Source organism: Tyto alba, unplaced genomic scaffold, assembly GCF_018691265.1.
Source record: "Tyto alba isolate M040663 unplaced genomic scaffold, T.alba_DEE_v4.0 Super-Scaffold_26, whole genome shotgun sequence".
Classification (NCBI taxonomy): domain Eukaryota; kingdom Metazoa; phylum Chordata; class Aves; order Strigiformes; family Tytonidae; genus Tyto; species Tyto alba.
In genome coordinates, this window is record NW_024881300.1 from 3,082,960 (window position 1) to 3,108,417 (window position 25,458).

General features: G+C 46.7%; 1 protein-coding gene across 2 annotated transcripts in view; it reads right to left on the minus strand.

Moving 5' to 3' along the window:
* Positions 1–22,850, minus strand: part of GNAO1 (G protein subunit alpha o1) — a 143,832-nt gene extending 120,982 nt beyond the window's left edge. Inside the window, exons 1-2 of one of the 2 annotated variants that reach the window (XM_042797314.1) lie at positions 22,177–22,846; positions 22,032–22,074 (exon numbers count right to left, since the gene is read on the minus strand). In XM_042797314.1, coding sequence (XP_042653248.1) covers positions 22,032–22,074; positions 22,177–22,294 — 161 coding nt within the window. In that variant the 5' untranslated portion in view covers positions 22,295–22,846. Of the gene's footprint in view, positions 1–22,031; positions 22,075–22,176 lie in introns of both variants that reach the window. The other variant, XM_042797315.1, reaches the window with a different exon arrangement.
* Positions 22,851–25,458: the final 2,608 nt, after the last annotated feature.

Consider the following 25,458-nt stretch of genomic DNA (forward strand, 5'->3'; position numbering starts at 1 on the left):
TTTTTGTTGTTTTTCAGGGAAAATGGAGGGGGAGGCACTAAGAGGAGGGCTGTGAGCCTGGAGTTTCAGCTCCTGTTTTCTAGTTCCCCAGCTATGTCATAGAAGGCAATTAAGCAGTGTCTGTTCATCAGTGTGATTCTATTTATTGAAACTGGTTAGTAAGCCCAGAATTAGTTGTCCTTGTCACAAATATGTTTCAGTGGAGACTGTTTTCAGAGTGGCTTTACTATGTCTACTTGGCTACAAGTAATTAGGTTTAATGTTTGTCCAGTGGTTTTGGAAACCCAGGCGACAGGCTCCCCTGACGCAATTCTCAGTCAGCTCAAGGTCAGTGCATCACCTGCTGCATGTCCACCCGTGTGCTCCTGCATCATCCTCTTGCCCCTCATTTGGTAACATTTCAGCTTCTTGGCCAGTTTTGCCAAATCTGATAGAGACCTTGAAGGCACTGAGATCCTAGAAGTGTTATGAAAATACAAGGCAGAGGAGAGAAACCCTCCCCATTTCCTCACTCAGGGATGGGCACGCACCCCTGAGGAACCAGACCAGTGCTTGCTCTCGAGATGAAACTCCCTGAACCTGGAACTCACCATTTCCACTGCTCAAGGCATGATCTGACTGATCTGGAGGTTTAAAAGGAGAGGGGAGAATCAGCCAGGACATACGCCTCTCTGCAGTAGGCACTGTCCAGCATGGAGGTACAGTTCCTAGCATGATGGGATCTTGTTCAGGTTACAGCTTGAATGTGCCTCAGCAAAACCCTGAGTTAATCACTGAAATAGAGCTGTCCTGCTCCCTTACTAACCTCCACCGGTTGGTTCTCCATGCAGCACACGCTTCCTCCATCACTATGAACTTCCTTAATCTAATTACTATTAATCAGAAGTGAAGAAAAGCATTTTCTCTGGGTCCCAGGTGCACAGCAGGTGGGGCAGCCAACTTGTCGAGTACAGACATCCGTGTGTTTAAGTGAGCGGGGAGAGCGATGCACACTGCAAATCCTGCAGCATGTCAAAACAGCTGAAACCCTCGTTCAATGCCAGGATTTGGTCTGGAAGCTGTGTAATCCCTTTGAATTTTCTAGGAAGGGCTATGGGAAATGTAGTGATGGGGAAGGGGTGGAGTTTGCCTATTTCTGCTGTGATTTGCCTCGTTGCAGAGCGTGCAGCACCTGCAGCTTGGGGCTGACCCTGTCTATTTATCTACTGAACCCATCAAACCACCTCTTGCCACGTGCTCTGATCTTCCAGCCCAAATTCGTGGTGGCTCTGCTGCTCCAAGTGGAACAAATGTTACTGTCGTGTTTCGTTTGGTGTCCTGCTGCTGCTTTGTTTTATTTTGGGTCCTGCTGCCTGTCAGGGAAGAAGCACGATCCTGATTTTGTGAGGTTCAAATGAGGAATTTCACTTTTAAGATGAACAGCCCATCGCCAAATGGTTAGCAACCTTTTATACGGCTATGCTTAAAAACTGAATCTGCCTCTCAAAGACTGATCTTCACAGCTTTTTCTGGCTTGCTTAAGCTAGCACGTATCAATTTCTGTCCTTAAGCTGGCTAGGCAGCACCGGCACCGCGGGTGTGAAGTCCCCTGTGTGCCTTGTGCTGGCAAACCACAGTTCCCTCTAAGCAAACCCACCATTCCAAGGCACCACAGAGGCAAGCCGTTCCACTGATAGAAGCCCTGGCCTCGAAAAAGCAAACCCATCAAAAGCACGCACCACTTTGCATTAATGGGATGCATTTCCAGGGGTATTTGCTGCGCTGATCAATGCCTAAAAAAATACATCCTTGGCTAGGTGTGCAGAAACACACATCATCTGCGAAATGAGAGCGCGACAGAACAAGCCTATGTGATGTGGAGGAAATTTTGTTAGCCTGACACAATCTCAGAATAGCTAAACAGGGCAAAACAACATGTATTTGTGCTCAAATCCTGATGATGTTTATTTACTAGGACAAATATAGCTGAGGGTAGCAACTTATCAACGCTTGCTTTATTTCAAGAGCAAATTGCTACCATGGAACCAGACATTTGATGTTTCCCTGCTATCGCCCAACAAAGAAAGCTCGCTTTACTAACTCGGCTAATGACCAGCAAAGTCACCTCACGTGGATTATAAAAATAAAAAGGACAAAAGGTTCAGGATGAAAAATAACAATTTCCCTTGCTTGCTTTTGTGATCAAACAGTGGGGAATTCACAGCAGAAAACTCTTGCTTTGAAATAGAAAAATAATAGTAACAGTGAAAATAAATGACAAGGTCTTGGTTCTATTGAGCTTTACTGAGCCTGAAAACCCACAAGTTTTGCTGCTGGAGAGTGTATGAGGATTCATTCAAAAGTCGATAATCAGCAGAGAGGGATTAGTGCCTTCCAATAACTGCTCTAACTACACAGACAGTAAAAGGCTCAAGCAACATCCATTATCTTATCCCTTTATACTGGCTCGTGGCCCCGAGTTTCACATGTACTATGTTTACTATGATGTCAACAAAGCAAATCTAATCAGAGCAACCCCAACAAATCGTCCAACAGCACCTCTGAATAAAATCTTCCTTGATACTTCATGAATCTGCTGAGCTGCTAGACCCCAACCTGGCTTGCCCAGCGTGTGAAATATGCTCAGTCTTGCAAAGCCTGACTGCATCTCCACATCTGCAGCTGACTCCTGCGTGCAGGACTGCGCACTGGCACACTTCTGGCCTTCGGGACAGGCTCCCCTTCCCATCCCTGGACTGACCAAAGGAGCCCTCCACACCTTCGCTATGCTGGACAGGCCTGGGATGCTTTCAGTTTATTCTGTGCAGGCATTAAAAAAACAGGTTATTCTCCTCCCCCAGCTGCGATAAGAGTTCTGTTTCCCCATGTTTTGCAGTACCCACAGATAGATTGACTTAAAAGATTCATAATGTAAGAAATCAACTGGAAATTGAAAGTTCAATATCAGATGAAATTGGCTTGGATATCTGTGAGACAGCATATTTATCTACTAGGCTCCCAGAGACGTCAAGCACTTATCTTAGCACAAATCTACAGATCATAAATTCTCTCATTTTGGGTTTGAAGTCACACTTCCATCCTGGTCAGCTAACAGCATTTTACTGCTATTCCTTATGGCCACATGACAAAATACTCTGTCCCTTCTGCTTTACTGTTGACATGTTTGTAGGATAAAAAAAGATAAGTAAAAGCAATCTGCATGCTTATGTACCCTCCCCTACATGCAAAAATGTATTTATAGCAGAACCTCTTAGCTGAAGAACTCAGAACATTTGGTGAACTGGTTGGTGAGTCACCTGGCCCTCTGAATCTTTACCTTAGCAGCCACCCTAACAAGATAGCAATCCGAATTTAGTCTTGAGCGTGAACAATGCACATGCCAAACCCTACTCTGAAGTGTGGTGCAGGCTCGCAGAGCACATTTGGTCCTGAGGGCTGATCCGCAGACTGGCTGTGCCTGGAGACTTGCAGCAATGAGATGAGCAAGCACTGGGAAGGGCAGGCGGCCCTGTGTGCAGGGTCACTGGATGGCTCCTGTAGCCAGGTTACCGTTTATTTGGCAGAGAAAAGCAGCTGTTCTTCCCTTTTGGATTCGTGTCTTGGAGGAACTGCCCTGTAAACCACTGGTCCAGAGCGAAGTCTGAGACTCGTGTCTCTTGAGATCCCCAGAGGTGGGTTTACATTTCCAAACTGAAGACTTCTGAGATGATCAAGCCCCTGAAAAATGCTCCCCTTGGGCCAAGATGGGATGATTGCATGATGAATCTGTTAGACAAGGCTAGGTTAATGCTTCCCTGATACCAGAGAGAAAAACTCCTCCTGGTTTCCACACCTACACTGCTGCTGGTTCAGCACTTAACACCAAAACCAAAAGCCTGATTTTTCTCAACTTTTAAGTGAATTCAGTGTAGACTGATCTCTGCTCCAAAGTGTTCCTGTAGTTTGTCCTATGTTCATATGGCGTCTCTCGGGGGCGACCATGTGTGCAGTGTCTGAGGCTCTAGGAAGACATGAGGCTACTACATCGGCTGGCTTCCACTTTAAAGCAAATGTGTCACGGGGGTTGTTACAAGGGGTTACAAGATGAAGAGGCCACAGTGCTTTGCTGCAGCTTTGGTGTAAACCAGCAAGCAGCAGCCGTTTTTGCGTGGGTGTAGCGCAATCTTGAAACCAGCTTACACTGCCTACCAGAGCAGTATGGGCCATTCACGGGCTGCAAATTGACTGGAGAAACCCACTGAACTGAGGCAACCCACGGCAGGACAGATGGTATCTCTATATGAGAAGTTTGTTACGGAGCTCAGCGAAGGGGCCTTATGGAGATCCCTAAGCTTGAAAAATATGAGTCCTTCTGTTTCTATCCCTATGTTTTTGTGTTAGAAAAGGCAGAGGGGTTGGGAAAGACAGGGAGAGCCTAGATCCACCTTAAACACCACCAAAGAGATGCAGACTAAAAGAAAAGATAAGTCCAACAAAGGCGCTTGCTGAAAAGCCAACTATATCAACAAACCTCAGCTACTGCAGCTCCGGGACTATGCTGCTCAGTGACTCCTGTTCAATAAAGGGCCGATTCTCCTCCCTTCAGGAAAACAATGTGTTCCACACACTGAAATAAATAACAGCCCCTCGCCAAGCCCCCGGCAGTGTCAGGGGATGTCAGGCTCTGCTCAGCGGATAACAAAGGCGTCAGCATGCAGCCAATCTCCTCCTGCCATCTCAGGCTGCCCTCGCTGCGCTGAATGAAATTTTTTCTCCTAATGGAAATGAAGAAAACCTCCAGTGCAGATAATCCTCCGTTATAATGGCAGTACATTCAGGACAGGGGCCAAGCAGTGTAAAGAACAAGACAAATCTCTTTCACTTAAAGCCTGGCCTGAATGCGATAATGTAATGACTTCGGTCTGGATGTTTCAAATGCCATTCACTGGGATTGACTTAGCATATAGATGATATCAGCTAAAATAATTAAGAACAAGGGATTGAACAGATAGCATCAGCCAACTTCTCCTTCTCAACAAAGCTGGTATCCTTTTGCAAGTTGTCTGGAAGACCACTTGGTCTAAACACAGGTTAGTTCAACCCAGCCAGTGTCCTTTCACTTCTGTGCCCCTTTGCTTTCTCTAGAAGGATCAACAACATCCCTCTTAAACACAGGCTGAAGACCCAGGCACCCACTTTGCAGAGGCAAGGTTCCTGATTATTTTGTGCCTAACCTCTTTCTGGCCACAGCTGATCACACTTCACACTCAGAACCTGACCCAAAGCCCACTGAAGTCCTTGGGAAGATTGACATTAATTTCACTGGGTTCTGGATCAAGCCTATATACTGTGAGTTTCTCCTGGGAAGGTAGGTTTACAGAAGCATGGTAGCCCTGGCTGTTGTTTAGCTTCCTAGTATCTGTCATAGCTAACTATTATTTCTGTTTTACAGAAATAAAACACAGCTCAAACCCTGAAACTACATGCAAGCTTAAAATGGCTTTCAATTACTATTAGCAGGCTTTTAAATGGTATTGTGGTGACACCCAAAAGAAGCAAAATACTCATGGGAGAAATTAAGCTATGGGAATGACTGGTTATATTGAACATGCTCCTCACACAGCTGGCAAAGAGCAAAATAAAGCTGAAATAAATTGATGACGACCACTTTCTGGAGGAATGACAGTTTATCTTAAGAGAGAAAAGACCACTGAGCTTCATCTGCTACAACAGATTACATCGAGCATTTGCACACTTCTCCCACAAAACAGGAGACCAGTAGCAACCAGAACAACCACAACAGATCACTTCTTATATCCCATACCAGCGTAACTGAGGGCAGAAGGTAAAATGAGTGCAAAATGCCACCGTTCCAATTTTAATATATCTAATTAGCATCATTCTGATTGCTACAGAGGGTGGAAAGCAACAGAGGATTACGTTCATTGTCCATTTCAAATCTTCCAGTGGGCAAATAAACTCAGTCCTTTAGGGAAAAAAATTCTCATACATTGCACAAGCTTTGGAATGGTTACAAGCCCAAGCTCTATTGTTCTGGTTAAATTTGTTACAAGCCCTAGGCATATCATAAAATAAGATTCTTATTTGAATGTTTTCATCTTCCTGGTCATCTAATTCAGCTCCTTCCAGAGTGGTCATTTATTTTCTTCACTGTTGCCTTCTTTGTTCGCTAGGTTTAGAAATGAAATCAAGACTCATCAGCAGCCTTAAGCAGGGTGTCAATGCTAGTTTGAATTTTCCTTGTCTTCTGTTTAATTGAATTTTCATTTGTATCTCCTCAGCTGTTTCCCCTCCAAGGCCTTTCCCCCTTCCACTCCCCCTTTTCTCCACTCAGCCATCCAGATCATACAAACGTTTCCAGCAAGCACCAGCTGCAGATACAGCGAATTCTTGGGCATCTTCTACTTTTAGAAAACCACCAAGAGGCCAAATAATACCCATGCTTTTTCTGTGAAGCTTGAAGCCTGATTTTCAGCAAGTCCAGTCTCTTATATTAACTCTACTGCTCTCTCTGAAACATGTGTAAGACATGGAGGACTGCAGAGCTCCGCATTTGTCAATGCAGGAGGTGTGGGTTTACAGTCTGTTTTGCTGGGTCAGCCTACCCAGCCAGGACTTTGAAATAACATTAAAAAGAATGACTTCTAGATTTCTCCTCCACATTCTCCAAAAGGTGCCTTGAGCTCCTGGCAGGCCAGCACTCAAAATGCAGTCTCACCATCAACTCTCTACTTAAGATTCGCTTGCCATCAGCGTAATCTTTCTTTCAGCTTTGAGTTTGCCTTCTTTGACACAGCCTATTACAAATTCACTACGAGGGATCTGAGAGGTAACTACTGAAACCTTCCACCTTGAACTGGTATCGCTTCCTTCAGCCACTTCCTTCCATTGTGGGGACCAAACAGTTCCTGTATGTGGTTGAGGACAGCCTCTCCCGCACTGGAAATCTTCAGTACAAGAAAAGGAAAACCCCACCAGCTTCTCCACCCAAACTTTGGTTAAAAGGCTAGGAAAGATACAGTTTAGCCCAGAGATTCACCAGTTTCTATTTCTACTCCAACAGCTGATATCATTAAGAGCTCTTCTGTGCTGAGAAGTGATAGGAGAAGCAAGAGGAAATTTCAGACAAAAATTTCAGGCTATTGGAGAAAGTTCTTTAATGTAAAATCTGTCTGCAGTTAGGAGTGATGTACAATTGTGAAAATCTTGGTGTCTTTAGGTCACTTAGAAGTAAATCCCACAGAACACTGAGGAATATGTGATCAAGAAGAGTTCTGCATAAGGACAGAGTTGGATAAAATGACATTTCCATGATCTAATCCATCACTGACTAGTACAATTTCTGTTTGTAATTCATTATTCTGAAGCTGTTTACCATTTTTTCCATGACAAGGGCAACTTCCATCAATCAGTTCTTGGACCTGGAATTCCTGGCTCTTTATCCGAGGAAACTGAGATTCTCATTTGCATATTCACCTTTCTTGCTTTTATGCATGGCACTTGATCCATCACTTAAAAGCTGACATTGTCTTTGACAGTGATGTTCTGTCAATCTGACATAACCTGAGAGACATTCAGGGTATGTTTTGCTACTAAGTGAAAGACTACAGCACTTCAGTCATTAATAATTAAGCACGGCTTTGCTATTGGATATAAGATCTGCTTCTGTTCCTCTGTATGTTTGCATTTATTTTTACACTCATCACACTGCTGTTGGATATATACTGCATGAACTTTGGGGAAATGGTCCAGTCTTTCCACTTACAGTTAGGACCACTACTCATGGTAACTTATATTAAGGAGGTCTTCTAGGAGAGAATAAATCAGAGATTAGAGGTTTGCTTGTAAGTGAAGCTGAACTGAAAGATTTTTCTCCCTTTCCTCTGTGCTTTAGTGTTGGTTATGGAAGGATGTATTTTAAGAAAGGAAAAACACATGGTATCATTTTGTCTTTCAGCTTGTAGAGTTTTGGGTCCTCCTTCTGCAGCCTTATTTAAGAAATCAGTCTTCAAGACTTACCATGAAAAGGGAGCTTGCTAGGATCTCTCTTGCTGTTGGCCTTCTCTTATTATCACATCCTACCACATGCATCTAACACTGTGAATGGGGGGGTGCCATTTCTCCTGCCAGCCTTTGCCATTCTTAACAGCTGACAGCTCTGATCCACTTATTCTTGGCACTTACTTTGAGCAAGGTTCACATAAAGGTGTCACTGTCCTGTTCCGTGCACTGTTGTATCAAGCTGTTGTCAGTCTTCTGGATGACTGCTTAGGAAACAACCTCGTTTTGTTATCCAGAGCCTGAACTTGATCGTGATTCCTCATTTGACTCCTGCTTTTAAAGAACAAGCTCTGTCTCTTTCTGCCTCCTGTCTGCATTTCGCTGTCTCTACTAAGTTCTTGTCTTGACTGGTGGTGCCAGACCAGGCTGGCCATTTCTCTCCTGCTTGTTTATAAGTGATGTTACAAGTCAACAAAATAAGTATTTGGGGCCTTAATTTCCGATCCTTCAGGCGACAGGGCAGGAACTTAGCTGAAGCCAGAAGGTTACTGGTGCAAAAGGTAATGGGAGAAATGGTTTGTTCAAATTCAGAAGCAAGTGGGGTTTCAGAAAACATTGAACTGCCTGGTGTGTTCTCTTGTTACTTAACACATAGCATCTTCTTGGGGAAAAAAAGGGCTTATTCTGTGAAAGCTGCTTTTAAGAGAAGAAGAAACACAAGAGTTATGGAGGAAAGAGAGGTGGGGCTGGGTCCTTCTGGAGCTTTTGTGAGGCTATGAATGTGACAAGTATCTTTCACAAGAAGGATTTTCTAGCCTAGTTTACTTACAGGAAGAGCACAAAAGGTGTCTTACTGAAGCTGTGAACTGGTGAGCCCTGTGAAGCAAGGACAGCTCACTGTCTGAATGGGATACTGAGTGAAGATGGTGATTCTGTATGCAGCCCTCTTCCCTTTAAAGGGCAGCAGAGACCTATGCAGACCACTTCGGGCACCACTGTTAGGCTAACCATAGCAATACCAGGCTTTGAATGCAGGCTTCAAAATTTGCTCCCAGTAAAATGGAATTTGAAAATGTTGTTCACCACTTCTATAATTGGGATTCTGCAGAATTTTGGCAACCCAGTGGAGGAAAGTTACGTTATATATTACAAAGAGTGCCTAAGGCTGGGGGGAAATAAAAGAGAGAAGTCTCCAAAGCCCAGGATAATGAAAGCTTGTTACAAAACCAGAGATCATTCTAGTGTGAAGCAAACCTGAGCTTTGCATTAAAAATGTAAATGTGATTGAAATAGCATAACCAGATTAAATAGATTTGACCTCCACAAGCATAAAAGATGGTCTAAATACACTGAGACAGCAACCAACGCCTTTGCACTGCATTGTGGATCACAGGAAATGTATTTAAAACAACACAGAAATTTCAAGCCAGTGGAAGATTTGCATTTCTTTTACAGGAACTAATAGGAGAAAATAAGGCTGGTTTGGGAAAAAAAACATGTCATTTAAGTGCCTAAAGGTACAGAAAGACTTTTGAAAACTACTTTTTAAAGTCTTTGAATGTGACTGATTTACCCTCAAAAATTAAGCCCTAACACACCGAACTAGCCAGGAGTGACTGAATCTTTCAATACAATCTCACATCTCAACCTTCAGTACACTGCTGCCTTATGGGAGCATTTGATGGACGTTTCTTTCTGGGTTTTTGTTGGAGTTTTTTTTGAGTTATGTTAACCCGGATCAGCACCAGAGTCTGGTTCACTGCACTGCCATATATCACCATACAATCAATACCATATTACCATAGCTGAGCAGGGACAGACAGAGGTCACTTAAGCCCACACCACCAGCAAAAAGAGATGTTAATCAAACCCCAGTTTAGGATTTCAGAAGTCTGCCTGTGAAATGCTGTGTGGAATAAATCCAAGAAAACACACCTAGAAGAATTAAAACAAACCAAAGCAGTGTTAAGGGGAACTACCAAAAAGAGTTACCAAATATTCCCAGCTAAGCCTCGCTTTTTATGCATTCTAAGGAAAAACTTGAGTAACACTGCACAACATTGTCCCTCAACTGGTTTCCAAATAGAGGTGTAGTTCTTTATTTAAAAGAGACATGATGAACACTCAATAAGGAGACCAATTTGGATTTTCTTGTCACAGAATCATTGAATAACTTAGGCTAGAGGTCCCTGCCCAGAGCAGAGCTACCATCTCAGGTAGGTCAGGTTGTGCAGGTGCTTGTCCTGTTGAGTGTTGAAAATCCCCAGGGATACTGATTCTCACCTTCCCTGCGCCCAGTTCCACCTTTGCATCAACCTTCCCATGAAGTACTTTTTCCTTACATTCTATCTTAATTTCCATGAAATGTGTGTCTGTTGCCTCTCGTCCTTTCAGTGTGTATCTCTAAGATGAATCTGGCTTCATCTTTTCTCTAGACCTCTTCGGGTGGTGGGAGTGAGATCTCCCTCAGCTTTCTCTTCTTCAGCTCCCTCAGCCTCCCTTCACTCAACCTGTGCACCAGCCCCCAACACCTTGGTGGCCCCAGTTTACCAATGGTTTACCCCTTGGTTTAGGAGACCCAAAACTGAACAGCACATTTCAGATGCAGCTTTATGAGTACCAAGTAGAGGGGAATAGGCAAGATTTAGTCCCAAATGATTTCACACAATCTCATTTCTTGAAGTCATTAAATAGATATATAAATGCTACAGTTAAACCTGCACTTCCTAAAACCAGACAGTATTTTTTTTTTCTCTTGATACAAGAAACATGACAAATAACTGCAACTAAAATAAATTTGAGAGCTGGTACCTGAGAGCACCTGAGGCAAAAAGGAAAGGAGGGTGGCATGAAAAAGGCCACGACACAAGAATATTTTTTTTTCCCGATCTCTGTTTTCCGAGAGCTGTAAGAAACTGAATGAATTTTTGGACAAAGGTTGGATACACAGAATGACACTAACATTGGGTGGCAATCAGCACAAGCAGAAATGATGTGGTCTCCAACAAACCCTAGGTGCACACAAACCTATTTGTGTGCAATAACCCAGTTCTGTTCAAGCCCAGAGATGTTGATGTGCACATTATTAGAAAACTCAATTGTTCTGGGGTTTGGGATCTGGGCGTGAATGAAACATGAGCTGCATCTAACGCTGGGACTTAACTACATACAGATTAGGAGCATCTCTAATTTGGCCACACCACAAGTGCTGTGGCCTCGCTGTCAGCAGGACCAAGCAGTTGTTACTGTCTTGAAATCAGCCAGCTCTGGGGCTCAGCGCTCCTGAAAACTGACTGCAGAGAGTTAAGCAGGAGGATCGAGAGTCATTCCACTGGATGAGGAGGATTCTCCTGGAGAACAGACGGAGCAGGATGTGTTAGAGAGTTCCAGACAGGCTCTGCTCTGCATGTGTTGGTGCCCAAGTTAATGAGGGAGCCAATAAAAACACTACGAACTTGGTTATTTTAAAAATCTCAGTACATTAATCCAGTTACTGTGGAATTTAAATACACCATTTTGGCTGGGTTTGTATCATTGTTATGGACACTTTGTAAGAGGTTTTTTCAATTTTTACTGGAAACTCCAAACAAACCAAGGACCCTCAGCTCATGTACATACCATTCAATTTAAACATCTTAAATGAACATATTGAACAGTAACAGGTTTCCTGCTGAAGAACTGCCCTGGCAGCACCCACCTTGAAAGTAACAAGCACTGTGGGTTCTTAGCTGAGCTGTAAATCAGGAGAATATAAATTTATCGTACAGCTGAACTGAGGAAAACAAGGGCATGCTACTAGGAGCTTTCTGCTTTATTAAGTAAACATCTTCTAATTCATGTGGAAAAATTTGTCTGATTTGGCTAAATAACTAATCACCAAAGGGTGACTGGTGATTAATGAACAGCAGGATGACGTTTTGCAGTATGTGTTCATCATGACAATTTTCTTTCATCCCAGTGATTTGTGCTAGTGTTACAGATGAAGTGTGATGATAAAGGCTCTGTGATGTCTGCGGTGGGGGTACACACATTATGGTGATAAATATCTGCCCATTTTAGAATTTGTAGGCAATGAGACAGGGTCTCCACCTAACCTTGGAAAGGAGCATGTACCCCATGGGCATCAGTGCACCTTACCAACCTGCCAACAAGTGACTAATTTCTCATTCTCACAAGGGCCATGTGGAAAAATCTCCATCTGGCCAGTGGAAAGAGCTGTTTTAGCTGCAGTAAGCTGTAACCGCCTCTGCTGTAATACCCTTTTGCACTGCTTATACATGTAAAGAGGCTGTGAGTAAATAAGAACAGATTCCCAAAATATACTGAATCAAAACCTCAGTTCTGCACTACTTAAGTAGCCAACCTGATTTTGTTACATTTAAAACTCATTAAAAGGATCGCATGTCCCTCCTGTGGGTGAAGCTAAGCAGAAGCTTCCGTGCTGTGGAGGAGCATGTGCCCTGCCCTGCCAGCCGCAGAGGAGTACGAGAGAGGATGACAAATTCTCGTAGGCTTAGCTATCGCGATCTCAAAGCAGGGCAAGCAGATCCACACTGTGGTGCCCTGGAAGTGATTTGAGAATCTCACCATGAACTTCAGAGGGATCCAGAGCTGGCCTGCGCCAGTTCCACACAAAATTCCTCCAGAAATACAGACATGGTACTATTTAATTGAGAGCTGTCAGAATGAGGTAATTCCACCACTTCTGCTGTAAAGGCAGGAGCTGGATTACAGCAAGGCCCATACTACTGAGGCAGAGAAGAACAGGGCTGTAATGAATAAGGAGCACTGTACTGGCAGTGAGGAAACATCACTACATCACTGCGAGCTACCGCATACCACAGCTCCAGAAATACAGCTATAAACCCTCTCATTTGTTATCTAGATCATTCTGCCTAACATCCATTTTGTGTGCTCAGCCTTTCCTATGTACTTTTGCTTAATGATTTAAAATTGGAGCTACTAACTCAAATCAGCTCTAGCAAGGAGAGGATAAATCACCAAATTCGGGTAGGAGGTAGTGTATATTTTTATAATTTAAGTGATATTTTCCTCAATACAGGCCCATTCTTATCTCATCCCCTTCTGTAACGATTCCCAGCTGATGCAGAAATGCTCCAAGTCTTGTACCAGACTGTTACGGTATGTACAAGTTGCTGTAGATGATGCTCTTGTAGACAGGAGCTTTTAGTACAAGTCTGGAGTTGCTGTAGAGCCTCAAAGCACGTTGAGTCACTGCTCTGCCTTTCAGACCACTCTAAGCACTGGGGGGTTATGTTTCAGAGGAGGCACATGCACAGAGGTGAAACATCCATTCTCAGCCTCCCCGCCAAGGTGCTAACACTGGGGTGATGAATTCTCTGAACAGGATATTTCTGGAGTAGGATGTTTTCTGGACCAGTGAAAGCCTGCTGAGCCCCTCTATGCTCACTAAAGCAGCTCCTGGAGACACCCCTCACAGCCTCACGATGTGAAACACGTCCTCCCTGTATTTATTTCTATGCAAAGAGAGGAAAATCTCTTTCCTTGTTATTAAACCCTACATTTCCTACCAGCATTGGATCCTGCTTCTGCCAAAACCTGCTCCCAGTTTTCCCCAAACACCACAACCCTAAACGGTCAGGCAACACCTTTAGGCTTTCTCAGAGAACATCAACCAGCACCTCAACACACTAACTAGGATCGGCACCTCCCAACCTTTCTGCAAAAGCAACTCCTGCAACATTATTAACCAGCAGAATTTCTGTTGAAAGATTGCACAAGTTATCCTGTATCAAATGGAATATAGGATAGATTGGCTCCTTAGGACACAAAATCCCACAGGATGGCCTGGTGGGGGAGAGGAGGGGTTATTAATAGCCATGGCTCAAACTCGTTAAATCGTGGGAGAACCCTGTGCTACCCACACCTCTTTCCTCTCTATCAAGCTGGTGAACTTCAGCTCCTTTGTTTTAAGCTTATGGGTTTTATACTCAGATGAAAGGTCTGCTGATGAACCGATATAATTTTTGGTGACCAAGCAGAGCAGGACATGCCCAAGAATAAAGAAAAACAAAGCAATTTCAGCTCTGCCAACCCTTCTTTTTCAATGTCAAAAATATTATTGATTAGTAATTTGAAAACAGGCGTGATGTCAGCTTACTACACAGTCTTCTGGGCTCCCTTCTGAGAGAGCACTCCTCAGTTCTTTGTCAATCAACTTGAAAGCAAGGGGCAGGGGAGCAAGAATCTTTACTGGTAAACTAAGAAATGCTTCCATCAAGAGTTATATTCTGTTATCGCAATAAGCACACAATGACTGAGCCTTGGATTAAAGGACATTTTTATCCCTTTAGCTCAGCACTATAAAACTACCAGTTCCTTTGCTCTGTGTTATCCAGTAGCAGTTTTCAGCTTTTTGCATTTTTTGATTTTAGGCAGAATCTTAATGGCATCTTACAATCAAGACCATAATCCTCCAACCTCCCTACATCTGCCATTTGCATGAATGGTCTTAAAAAAATAAAATAAGAATGATTCAATTAACAGTTTAGGGGGATTTTTACATTAGGCTGAGCATTTCTTCAGCATTAGGAAAATCATGGCAAAAATCATGAGTATTTTCCTCTTTTATTTCATTCTTAGAATTTTTGAGAGAAGAAAAATGGCCTTAGTTTTAATGTGCCAATGCTTTTTAAAATGTGATTTCCAGACCTTTTTGTTTCCAGATTTTCTTTTTGTGAATGAAACTTAGCCATTTCCAGGATCCCACCAAGTGCCACGCAAACATTTTAAATTCATCAGATCTCATAAAAGAAATTGCACATTGAACAGACATCATCTTCAGTGTAGGAGGAACCTGGCTCAAAGTCTGTTGAGGCCAAAGAGAGGATTTGGGGTCAGTAGCATTCAAATTGATTTGAAATGAGTGAGGCTGCTGGTTTCAATCTTGCTAATGAAAAAAAAAAAAAAAAAAAAAAAAGAGTCAGGCTTCAAAAATAATCAAGCAACTGAGATGTCTTTGGTTTCCTTGTCTTCATTTGGGCTGTTTTTTATTTTGCTCCCAATTCTTGAGTCCTTAGATTAGAATAAGGACATTTATTGTTTAACTTTTCTCTAAAGTGAGGAGAGCTGGAAGTTTTATTTCAAAAACAAGAGAATTAAGCAAAGAACCCCTGAAAACAGAGCTCACCCAGTCATCATGCAACTCTAGGCTCCACAGGAGCAATTTCAGGCTCTACAGAAAACCACAAATCTCAGGAGATTTGCAATTGCACCAGGAAGAGTGACAAGACTCTTAAATAGCATGGTCACCTGAATTTGAGAAGATTTTTGCCAATTCTCTTCTGCCAGAGCTCCTCTTCACACACTCATAATGAATAAAGAACAAAATCCCGTCTTCTGCACTCAGTTGCACTCAAGCTTTAAACATGGACTTCAGAAGAGAGAGGATAGGTCTTTCTGTGCACTGTGAACTGCTGCTGGCTCGTAAGAAAAGCTTTCTACCTTCCCTACAGCTCAAGCAGGAGGCGAATGAACTCAGAAGTTTGCAAAATCGAGCTCTTAGACCTTGCACCAGGCCTTCTGGCTGCAAATCCACCAGCTTCAATACTGATTTGTGATTCTGTATCCTGCAAATCCAGGAGAAACCAGAGGAGCTTCATACTTACAGGGGTAGCCTGTAACTCTGCAAACCAGTTGAAGAAAACTAGCTCTACCACAGGTAGATAATTACGAGTCTGTAAGACATTAATGACTGCCTGGCTCTTATTCTGCAGGTGACCAGCAATCTGCTCCTGCCTTGGCCAGCAGTGAACCAGTTCTTCATTTCACTCATTCTCTTGATCACATCAAGCAGAAGAGCCAACAAAATACCTCTACCTCTAGTATTTGTCTCTTGTTCATTCCTATCCCATTTTATCTTCCCCGTATTCCCCAGGTAAGCATAAGGGAGAACTTGTATCAGATAAGACGTTGTATCTCAAACAGATGGGAAAGGACAGACTGAAGAGGAAAACCACAACCTTTTTTCATTCGTCATGACTCAGTCTAATGTCTCTTACAACTTCTGGGTTAGCCAAGCCATAAAACAAAACAGATCCCTGGTTACATTTGTGCAGCAGATTTGTCTCTTTCTTCAGAGCTCATTAAAAGAACCGCTTTCATCTCATTAGATTGCTAAAACATTTCCAACAGTACTAGATGTGTCATGTCAGAATATGACAGGCAAATTTCTTTTAAGGTTTTAAAACTAGGTTGAAAGAGGAGAAGCTATGCAGTTCACTGTTGTCACTGAAAGATATTTTTACTTTTATGAGTCTCTAAAACAAGAAACAAATTAAGAACTGTCAAGGAAAAAGAAAAAAAACCCCAAACCAAAATGTATTCTGTCTTGACTGCTAATGTTGTTACTGCTTTTCTCTGAAATCTCTTTCAGTCTAATAACAAGAACCTTAAGTTTAAAAAACGAACCATGGTTGTTAAGGTTTTGGCTTATAACCACAATTAATAATCCAAAAGGAAGGAAATAAGTGCTGAAAACATGATTACCCTTTGCAACTACAAGCCAAAATGAACAGCCTCACTTTCCTCTGTTCCCAGCTCTTAATCCTGCCTGGTTCAGGGGCACCCTCCCTGCACTGTGCCATTGCAGGGCATGGAACATGGCACCCACAGCATCCAGGGATGCAAGAATGCATGTGGGAAGGTGGAGAAAAGAGCTGCAGCAAGAGATCTCTCTCCTGTGGCAGACACCACTGGGATGATCTCTCATGCCCTGGCAGGAGACTGCTTTCCTTGAGGCAGGCACTTCAGTGATTTGCTGCCAACCCTACACCCCAGAAGTGCCAGAGCAGGCAGTTTAATGCCCAAAACAGGTTTCACTGCCAAAACAGCCTCACCAGAGTTGCCTCTCTGCTGGGGTCTGAAGAGCCACAGTATGCCATATGTACTGCGCCAAATCCACACCCAGAGCAGAGTGCACTGGAGCAAGTCTTGGGAGAATGACACAACCTCATCAGAAAGGCTGCAGCTCTTTACCTTGCTTATTGAAACCCAGTTCAAATACCGCCCAGGCACAGCCAGTTGCTGCCCTACTTTGGGCCTCAAGTCACAGAAATTCTGGAAAACAGAGCAGGAGACAAGGAAGAAGAAGGACGGCTCTGCCTGACCTGATGCTCTAGTGATGTTCGTGCCTCTGGGCTGCCAGCTCACATCGTGATCAAAGAGCTCCCAGGCAGGAGCAGGGCAGCAGGGCCGAGTGGGGGTCCGCACCCAGCGCCGCAGGGCAGAAAAGCCACGCTGAGGAGTGGGACAGACCACGAAGATGCAGTTTGCAGTGTTCTCCCCGGGAACATGTCGCAGAGGAGAAGCAGCCCCACACTGTAAGCCCCCATGGGGTGAGGTATTCCCGGGGGAAGGGGCTGCAAGTGTGAAATCATTACAGCTTTGAGACACAGACATGCGGCAAAGAGCACTCAAGTGGGTGTTCACAGCACATCATTTCGTTTCAATGGCATTTACCATCAAATTGCTGAGATGGCCTTTAAAACCAGTGGGCGGGGACTGCTTCTCACTCTGAAGAAGTTCATTAGATTATAAGTAATTCAGTTACACAGAGAGCAAGTAGAACCTGGGGCTGTTTTGAGGGGCTTTTTGAAAAAGGTCAAAACAATGTATCAGATGGCTATTGGGACTGATGGCTGTTAGAGAAAAGATAGTAGATATTTAAAGATAAGCATTGTATGCTGGTGTATTTGTCTTCTGACTGCTTATTCCCATCTTTCTCACACGTAACATAGAAACATTTTGCAAAAAATGGCACTGCAAAGAAGCCTATCAACTGAGGTACTGCCAGAATTACAGGCAAAGTGAGACCCAGCTGTTTTGGAGGACAGGGGTGTCCCAATGCAGGGTTGGAAGCTCCGGCGTCTTGTGAAAGCAGCTGGATCCAGGTCTCTGCTCCCAGCTCAGCAGAGGACAGAAGCTGCTGCTTCTGCAGAGGCAAATTCTCAAACCAAACCCCAAACCCCAAGATTTTTCCTGCGGGCAGATGAAGCCACGTCTCCTCCTGAATGCCACAGCCATCACTAACCCCTCGTTTGGGAAGGTGAAGTACTGCCCTGGCTCTCCAGCCAGAACGGCTGCTGTTGAGGAGGTGGCAGGACCTTGTTTTTGGAGCCTCGCCAGCAAACTCAGCCTCTCTGCGTTAGCGTGATTAAACACTGAATTCCCTGGAAGCTTCGTGCTGATGGCAGCGGATGGTGTCCCCACCCAAGCAGTTCATCCCTGAGCACCACTGGACCGTTGCACATGTTTAAGTATTCTGCTGAACAGTAACAGACGGAGATATGCTTGGCATCTTCCTAGGCTGGGACTTCTGATGAACAAACACATTCACTAGAGTTGTAAGACACCCCCCAAAATATCCTAGAATAACAGCACTCTCGATTCCATGCTACAATCCAGGTATTCCAGAAAAGAAGATCACATATTCCAAATTCTGCATGTGCTCAACATTTATTTCAAGATACAAGATCTAAAAAATGTTGACATCCATTGCAGTCCTACACCAAAGTGAATTGGGGTGGTGAGAGCAGATTAGTTTCTCTCATACAGTAACTCTCACCCTCTGGCTTGGACCTTCAAAGAACGGCCAGATTTGCTTGGTTAAAGCTGGTTTGTAGTTTAAGCTGAGTGAAAACAGAATCTGCTCACAGCCTGATTCTGAACACTGTGGCACACTCTGGGGTCTCATTGCCTTGCATGGCACCGGCACCACCACGCCTCTCGAGCCTGTTCCCCTGACTAGTTGGCCCTGACCCTGCTTTTTGAGGCATGAGAGAAAGTATCTGGACTGCAGAACTGGTTGAGAAAAAATAACAAGCAAACCTTAACAGCCAAGATGGGTGTAGTCAAAGTGCAAGGGTTCAGGGTGTCAAAATGACCTTGGGTGCCAAGAAAAGTGCCATTCTTAGCCCACATTGCCACTGTTTGAGATGTACACGCTAGCCTCCAGTTCCACCTCTCTGCCATTCACCAGTACCTCTTTCTTTGCTGGATAACTCCCCACTCACCAGTTGAAAGGTATCTCCAAATATTTCACTAAAACATCCCTAATTAATTTTCTAAGTCCTAATCTCCATATTTACTACACTCTCAAATTATTGTAATTTCTACCTGTCACTTCTTCTCCCGCTACCTAATATTTCAAGGATTAACTGGACAGTGTGCAACCTCTTCTTATTCCTCTGTAACAATGTCTGCTCTCTGTTCCTTTGTCTTACCATTTTCTCATCTGTCTACAGATTCCTGAGCTTCTTTTCAAGGCAATATCCAAGTGTGAAGCTGCTTTAGCCATTCATGAGAATGAAATTTATTATCTCGAAGCACACCAATAACACAGTATTAAAAAAATAAAATAGCAGTCTCTTTCATCAAAATCTAATGAACATGCGATTTAATCTTTATTAAGAATTCATTAGGTTCTCAGCAAGCCTGTCTAATGGAGCCTGACCAGGTGAAATGCTAATGCCTACATTATATTTAAATTAATTTTCAGAAATGTTAATTTCCCCGAGTTGTTCCCTGCGCATTACTCTCCCCGGTGCCCGCGGCTGCTCGGGTCCCTCCAGATGCCTGCTGCCGTGCTCATAGCAACACCGCTGTCCCCACCCCAGCCTCCACTCAGTTCACTGGAGTTTCCACACTGGCAGACACCTCCCAGCTTCCGACACTATGAGCCCTTTCACCACAGCAGCCTTCTCAGCATTTTCAAGTCAGGTACAAAGCTGAAAGCCTAGCATGTGTTACTTTAAGACTGTATAATGGGGGGGAAAAAAAAAAAAAAAGTGTGTATATATATATAAAGATAAAAAATCACTATAAATGTATATATATATAAAATGGAGTATATTTCGTTCCTCAATATATTAACCTAGTCCAGCAAACAGGTTATCATCTTGATGCAATTTGCTTCAAAAAAAACAAATGGTCTGCTCTTTGGAAAACAAGAGTCACTGTACACCAATTGTGTAAGCCAGTGTGGTCACTGCCTGCCCTCCTGCCTATGGGCGCTGTGTGTATGCGCTGCTGCACTGCTATTGTGGCACCTACAGCCTCTTCTTTCAACCAAAGCCCATCGCCCGCCATTCCAGCACGCTTCTGCAGAAGCAATTCCTACAGATTAAATAATTTATTGTTGTTCATCTGCAGTAACATCTCCCCAATCCACCTTTTGCACACAAACAAATGCAAAGCAAACCCACTCCAGCCTGGCCCCAAACCATACTGTAAGGGTGGAAAACCCCCTTTCAAACCGTGAAAGGGGAAGCTCGGAGCCTTTACAGAAGTAGGGTACACAAATGGCAGTGGGAAAAGCTGCGGAGACCGCCGTGCACATCGAGATCTCCCAGTCCCGCAGTGCCTTGGGGAAAGCGTTGCCTCGGGAGGGGCTGATGGTTTAGTTCCCTGTGAAGCCCCGAGGGCTGGACACAGCAGCCACAGAGTTGATACAGAAATATCCGGGTCACCCGCTAAGCCACTCGGGCTGGAGAGGAGCGGGGCTGAAGGCCCGGATCTGCCCCCGCGGCGCCCAAACACGCACACTCACGGACACGCACACCCGCGGCGGCTACGGGAGCGTCGGGCAACAGATCGCCGCGGGGCGACGAGCCCTTTCGGCTCTTTCCGAGCCCGCTCGGCTTCTCCCCGACCACCTCCGAAGGCAGCCGAGCGCGGCGCTCGGCCGCCGCCGGGAGGAGCCGAGCGGTGCCGAAGGGGCAGCGCCGCCGGCGGTTCGAGTCCCCGCTGGGCGCTGTCCACCACGCGAACCGCCTGAACGCCGCAGCCGCGCCGGGACGGGCCCGCCGGCCGGCACAAACCCCCGCCCCGCCGCCCCCTTCCCCCCCCCCCCCCCAAAGGCACCGGCTGCTGGGACTGCGGAGCGCAGCCCGCACCCCCTCCCTGCACCCCATCCACACCCAGCTCTGCTGCCTCTCCCCCCCTCGCTAAGCAACCCTGGTGCCCGGGCGGGGGGGGGGGGGGGGGGGGGGGTCCGCAGGGACGCGGATCCCTCTGCAACCACCGGCATTGCAAAGGCGGCGGCGACCGCTCCGCGCCTCCCCCCAACCCAAATCCAGACCCCGAACCAGCGCCCGGGCTCGTTCCGTGATGGCGCCCGCCCCGAACCACCCTGTCATGCCTGTTTCGGTGGGAAGACGGGGTATTTCGTTGTATTTTAATTAAGAAAAAAAAAAAACAGGAGAGGAGAAATAAATAAAATAAATAACCCCGCCACGGGGAGAACCTCCACCCCTTCATTAGTCCTGCACCTGCTTTCCTATGGGATGCAATTACTTCAGCCACGGTGACGCGTTGGATCGGACCGCGCGGTGGGGTTTTTCACCGCGGTTTATTGCACAGGAACGTCCGATTTTAACGTTTAATTAACACAGGGAGAGGCGTGTGTGTATGGCGAGGTGCAACCCCGGGCTCTTGGAAGCCACCTTGGGCACCGTGGGGAAGCCCAGGGCAGGAGGGGGGTTTGAATTTAGTGGGTGATGGGCGGCCAAGCTCGCCTTTCGTTAATGAGAAGGTTAAAATCGCAGGAAAAGGGGCTTTGAGTGGTAGGGAGCCTCGATTTAAATCCGCAGAGCCGGCTGGTAACACCCCGACATTAAGCGTAACTGACAGCGGTCCGCTTCATGGGGACATCTGCGCGGCCTCGCCCCGCGGCGTGGGGCGTGGGGGGGGGGGGGAAGGTGGGCTTCCCACCTTCCCCCCCCCCCCACGCCCCACGCCGCGGGGCGAGGCCGCCGGCGACACTTCAGCACCACAACGGCCCTGAACAGCAGCGGGAGCGGCGGTGGCGGCGCCTTCCCCCCGCCGTTTGCCTTCCCGCCCTCACGGTCCCCTCAGGTAAACATGGCGCCCGCGGCCCTCACTCACCTCAGCGACACCCCCGCCCCGTTCTCCCTCCCATTAACGCCGTTTACTCCCCCCCCACACACACACACACACCGCCGGTTCCCCCCGCCCTCCGCGGGGCTTACTTCATTTGCTTCACGATGGTGCTTTTCCCCGACTCTCCGGCCCCTGTTGAAAAGAGAAATGAGGGAGGATAAGCGCGGGGGAGGAGGCGGGTGAGGGGACGCGAGGCCGGGCGGGGGGCGACCGGGGCCGCCAGCAGCTTCTCACCGAGCAGGAGGAGTTTCACGTCTTTGGCGGCGCTGATCCCGTCCTCCTTCAGGTTCTTCTCGATGGCCTTGCTCCGCTCCAGGGCGGCTCGTTCCTCGGCGCTCAGGGTACATCCCATGGCGGCGACGAAAATTTAAAAAAAAAAAAAATTTAAAAAAAAAAAAAAAAAAAAAAAAGGGGGGGGGGGGTAAGATGCAACCCCCGCCGCCGCCTCGGCTGGCTCCTGCGGGCAGAGAGGAGGAGGCAGGGGCAACGCCAGCCACCGGCGGGCGGAGGGGGGGGGGGGAATAAAAGAATTAAAGCTGGTGGCCGTGAGCCTCCGGGCAGCGCAGCGCCTCCGCGGCGGGGCTCCCGGCTCCCTCCTGCCCCTCTCCCCGCGCCCGAGCGCTCAGTGCATCCAGCGGGGCTGCTGCGGGCACGGCGAGCTGCTCTTCCCGGCCGGGAGGCGGAGGCGGAGGCGGGGGAGCAGAAGGAGGAGGAGGAGAAGGAGGAGGAGGAGGAGGAGGAGGAGGAAGAGGGTTCGGCGGCGGGGGGAGGGCCCTTCCCTCTCCCGTGCTGCCGGCTGTCGCGCTGTCCCCTCCTCGGCGGGCGGCGGGTCTCTAACGGGCGGCGGCGGAGCCGAATGGAGGCGCGGGAGCGGCGGCGAGAGGGCGGGGGCGCGCCGGGGCTCCGCGCTCCCGCCGGCCGCGCCCGCTCCCGTGACGCGGGAAGCTCGCGCATGCTCGCCGCGGCCCCGGTCCCGGTGCCGGCCCCCGCCCCGGCCCCGGCAGCACCGGCCGCTCTGAGCTCCGCGACCGGGCCGCCCTCATCCCCCGGGCCTGTCTCGGCGCGCAGAGCGGCCCCGGTGCCCGTCCCCCCTCGCCCCGGCTCAGCGGGAAGCCGTGCCCCGGGCTCCTGCTCCTTCCCTCGGGTCGCTCCGGGGGCTTCAGCCCGGTAACTCGGGGCCGGGGTCCGCCTTGGCCCGGCAGCGCGGGGCCGAGCGCCTCGGTGCGCGGGGCCGCGGAGGCGTTGGGGCTGGGGTCGGGCGACAGCAGCGTGTGATCGTGGGGCGCCGGGGTCCCCCGAAGGCCCGGGATGCCGTACCCCTGCCCCACGCAGCGTGGGGGGGGGGGGGGGGGGGGGGGCCGGCTCCCTGCACACCTCCTGTGCCGCGTGTGAACGGCGAGGAGCCCTTCCCCAGCTCCTCACCCTCAAATCGCTCCGATCCGCGCTTTGCGATGCAAATCGTTTACACGCTTGATGCCAGGCATCAGGTTCCAGCACCATTTTGGATTATGTTTTCCATCAGTGAAATTAACGGGGTTGGGGTTTTTGTTTGTGTTGAGGTGCAGCTGCAGACCTCACCAGATGACCTGCCTTTTTGTCATAACCATTCCATGACATCTAACAATTATTTAGGAATTCTAGCAACTTAGAATCCTGCAAATTTCCTGGCAGGTTTTGCCATTTCATCAAGGTTGGAAACAGAGAAGAAAACAAATGTCAGTGGGGAAAACAAATAAGACGTTGTTTAAAATGCTTTCCTACTGGCCCAGGCAAGTCACGATATATTAAACTTTAATCCATAACATTGATTGATATGTGACAGTCTGACTATAAAAAGACCTAGAGAGGAAAGAATGAAGTGTTGAGCGCAGCAAGCTAAAATGCATCAAACTAAAATGAACAAAATCAACGACTGCTGCCTGACATACAGAAAGGACACCCACCACTGCAAGGAACAAGAAGTCTGCAAAGGGAGGCTTGGTTGGTAGGAAGTAGATGGGAGTGACAAGGCAGCTGATTTTGCCTCCGAAGCCCACTCTAACTCACCGCCAAAAAGAAAATGGCTGTAGGAGTCTTGACAGGAACATCCTTGCGTTGTGGGAAGGAGCAGTGGGGTGGGGGCTGTGCCGGGGCTGCCTCGCAGGGGCTCGGGGAAGCCAGCGAGCTGCCGTTTGTGGTGCTGGGTCTGCATGGCCGTGTGCTCACGCTGTCGGTTTTCCACTTCAGACCTCTGTTTGTTGCCTCCCCTGGGATCTTCTGACCTGCTGTGCCGAGTTCAGCAGTTCCCTTGTCCATAACCCTTCCATCAGGAGTAGTAATGCAATTTCTAGTAGCACCTACAGTATTTTAAGCACGACTTCGGTGGTGCTTTCCTTCTAGGCAAATGTCACCTCCTTCCAGCACTGTTTCCCATCCCACCTTCCTCCCAGAACATGTTCTTCCCATTTTCCCCCCACACCACTGAAATGAAGGGGAAAAACATGGCGTGTGGTTAAAGAGGTAAAGAGGAGATGTGAGACGGAAGCAGATGAAAGAAAGAAGAAGGGAACTCATAAATTACGTTAGTATATTCAGGGATCAGTAATATTTACTGCACATTTGTGAGCTAATACATACTGAATATTTGACTTTTGGGTATTTTATTTCTGGAAGCTCAGGGGACTGAGATGGACAAGCAAGCCTACCGCATGTGTTCAACAGGGGATAAATGGAGATGGGAGCGGTTACAGAGCAGTTCCTGCTCTTTCATATTCGCGCAAAACTCTTGTGTAAAATCAATAGTATCAGAATTTCAATCAATAAGTTTAATTTCAATGGTTCTAGCCAGAGGGCATTATGAAAAGTGCCGTATAGGAAAAGCACAATCAAGAAATCCAGAGGCAGTGTCCTCATGAGATGGCTACATTTACTTCCCATCTTCTCCAGCAGCTTGCCAGCCTCGGAGTCATACTGGGACACTCTCCAAGGGTTTTACTAAGAGAATTAGTCTTTTGTATCAGTTGTATCAGCCTCTGGCTACTCGTTATCTGACAAATTTGTAGCCTGTGCCTCCTGCCACGGAGAGAAAATGATTTCTGCTTGACCAGTGCGGAGTCTGCACTCATCCCTTTGTCCCCTGTACATCCCTGTCACTACATGAATATCTGCTGATTTCTTTCTTAAGGGAAAATCAGAAATGGGCAAGCCTCCTTGCTCTCTCAGCTCTCAGGAAGATTCAGGGGACCAGCTGTGAAATTGAGCCATTTTTGAGCCATTTTTATGCTGCTGCTAATTGAGTGGAGCTGATGGAAATGTTTTCTTTGAAATTTTCTTAGAGGGAAATTTAATTTTTTGAAAAATCTGCTTATTCATGGCAGACGAATTTCAATAACCTGAAAAGAAAAAAGCCTGTCTCTCCACCAAACAATCAAAATACTTACCAGTCTACTTGGCTTTTGAGATAAATATGTTGGGTTTTGCTGCTGAAAATGATGTTTCCATTTTTCAGGATTTGACAGAAGTCCTGTTTTAATAAAA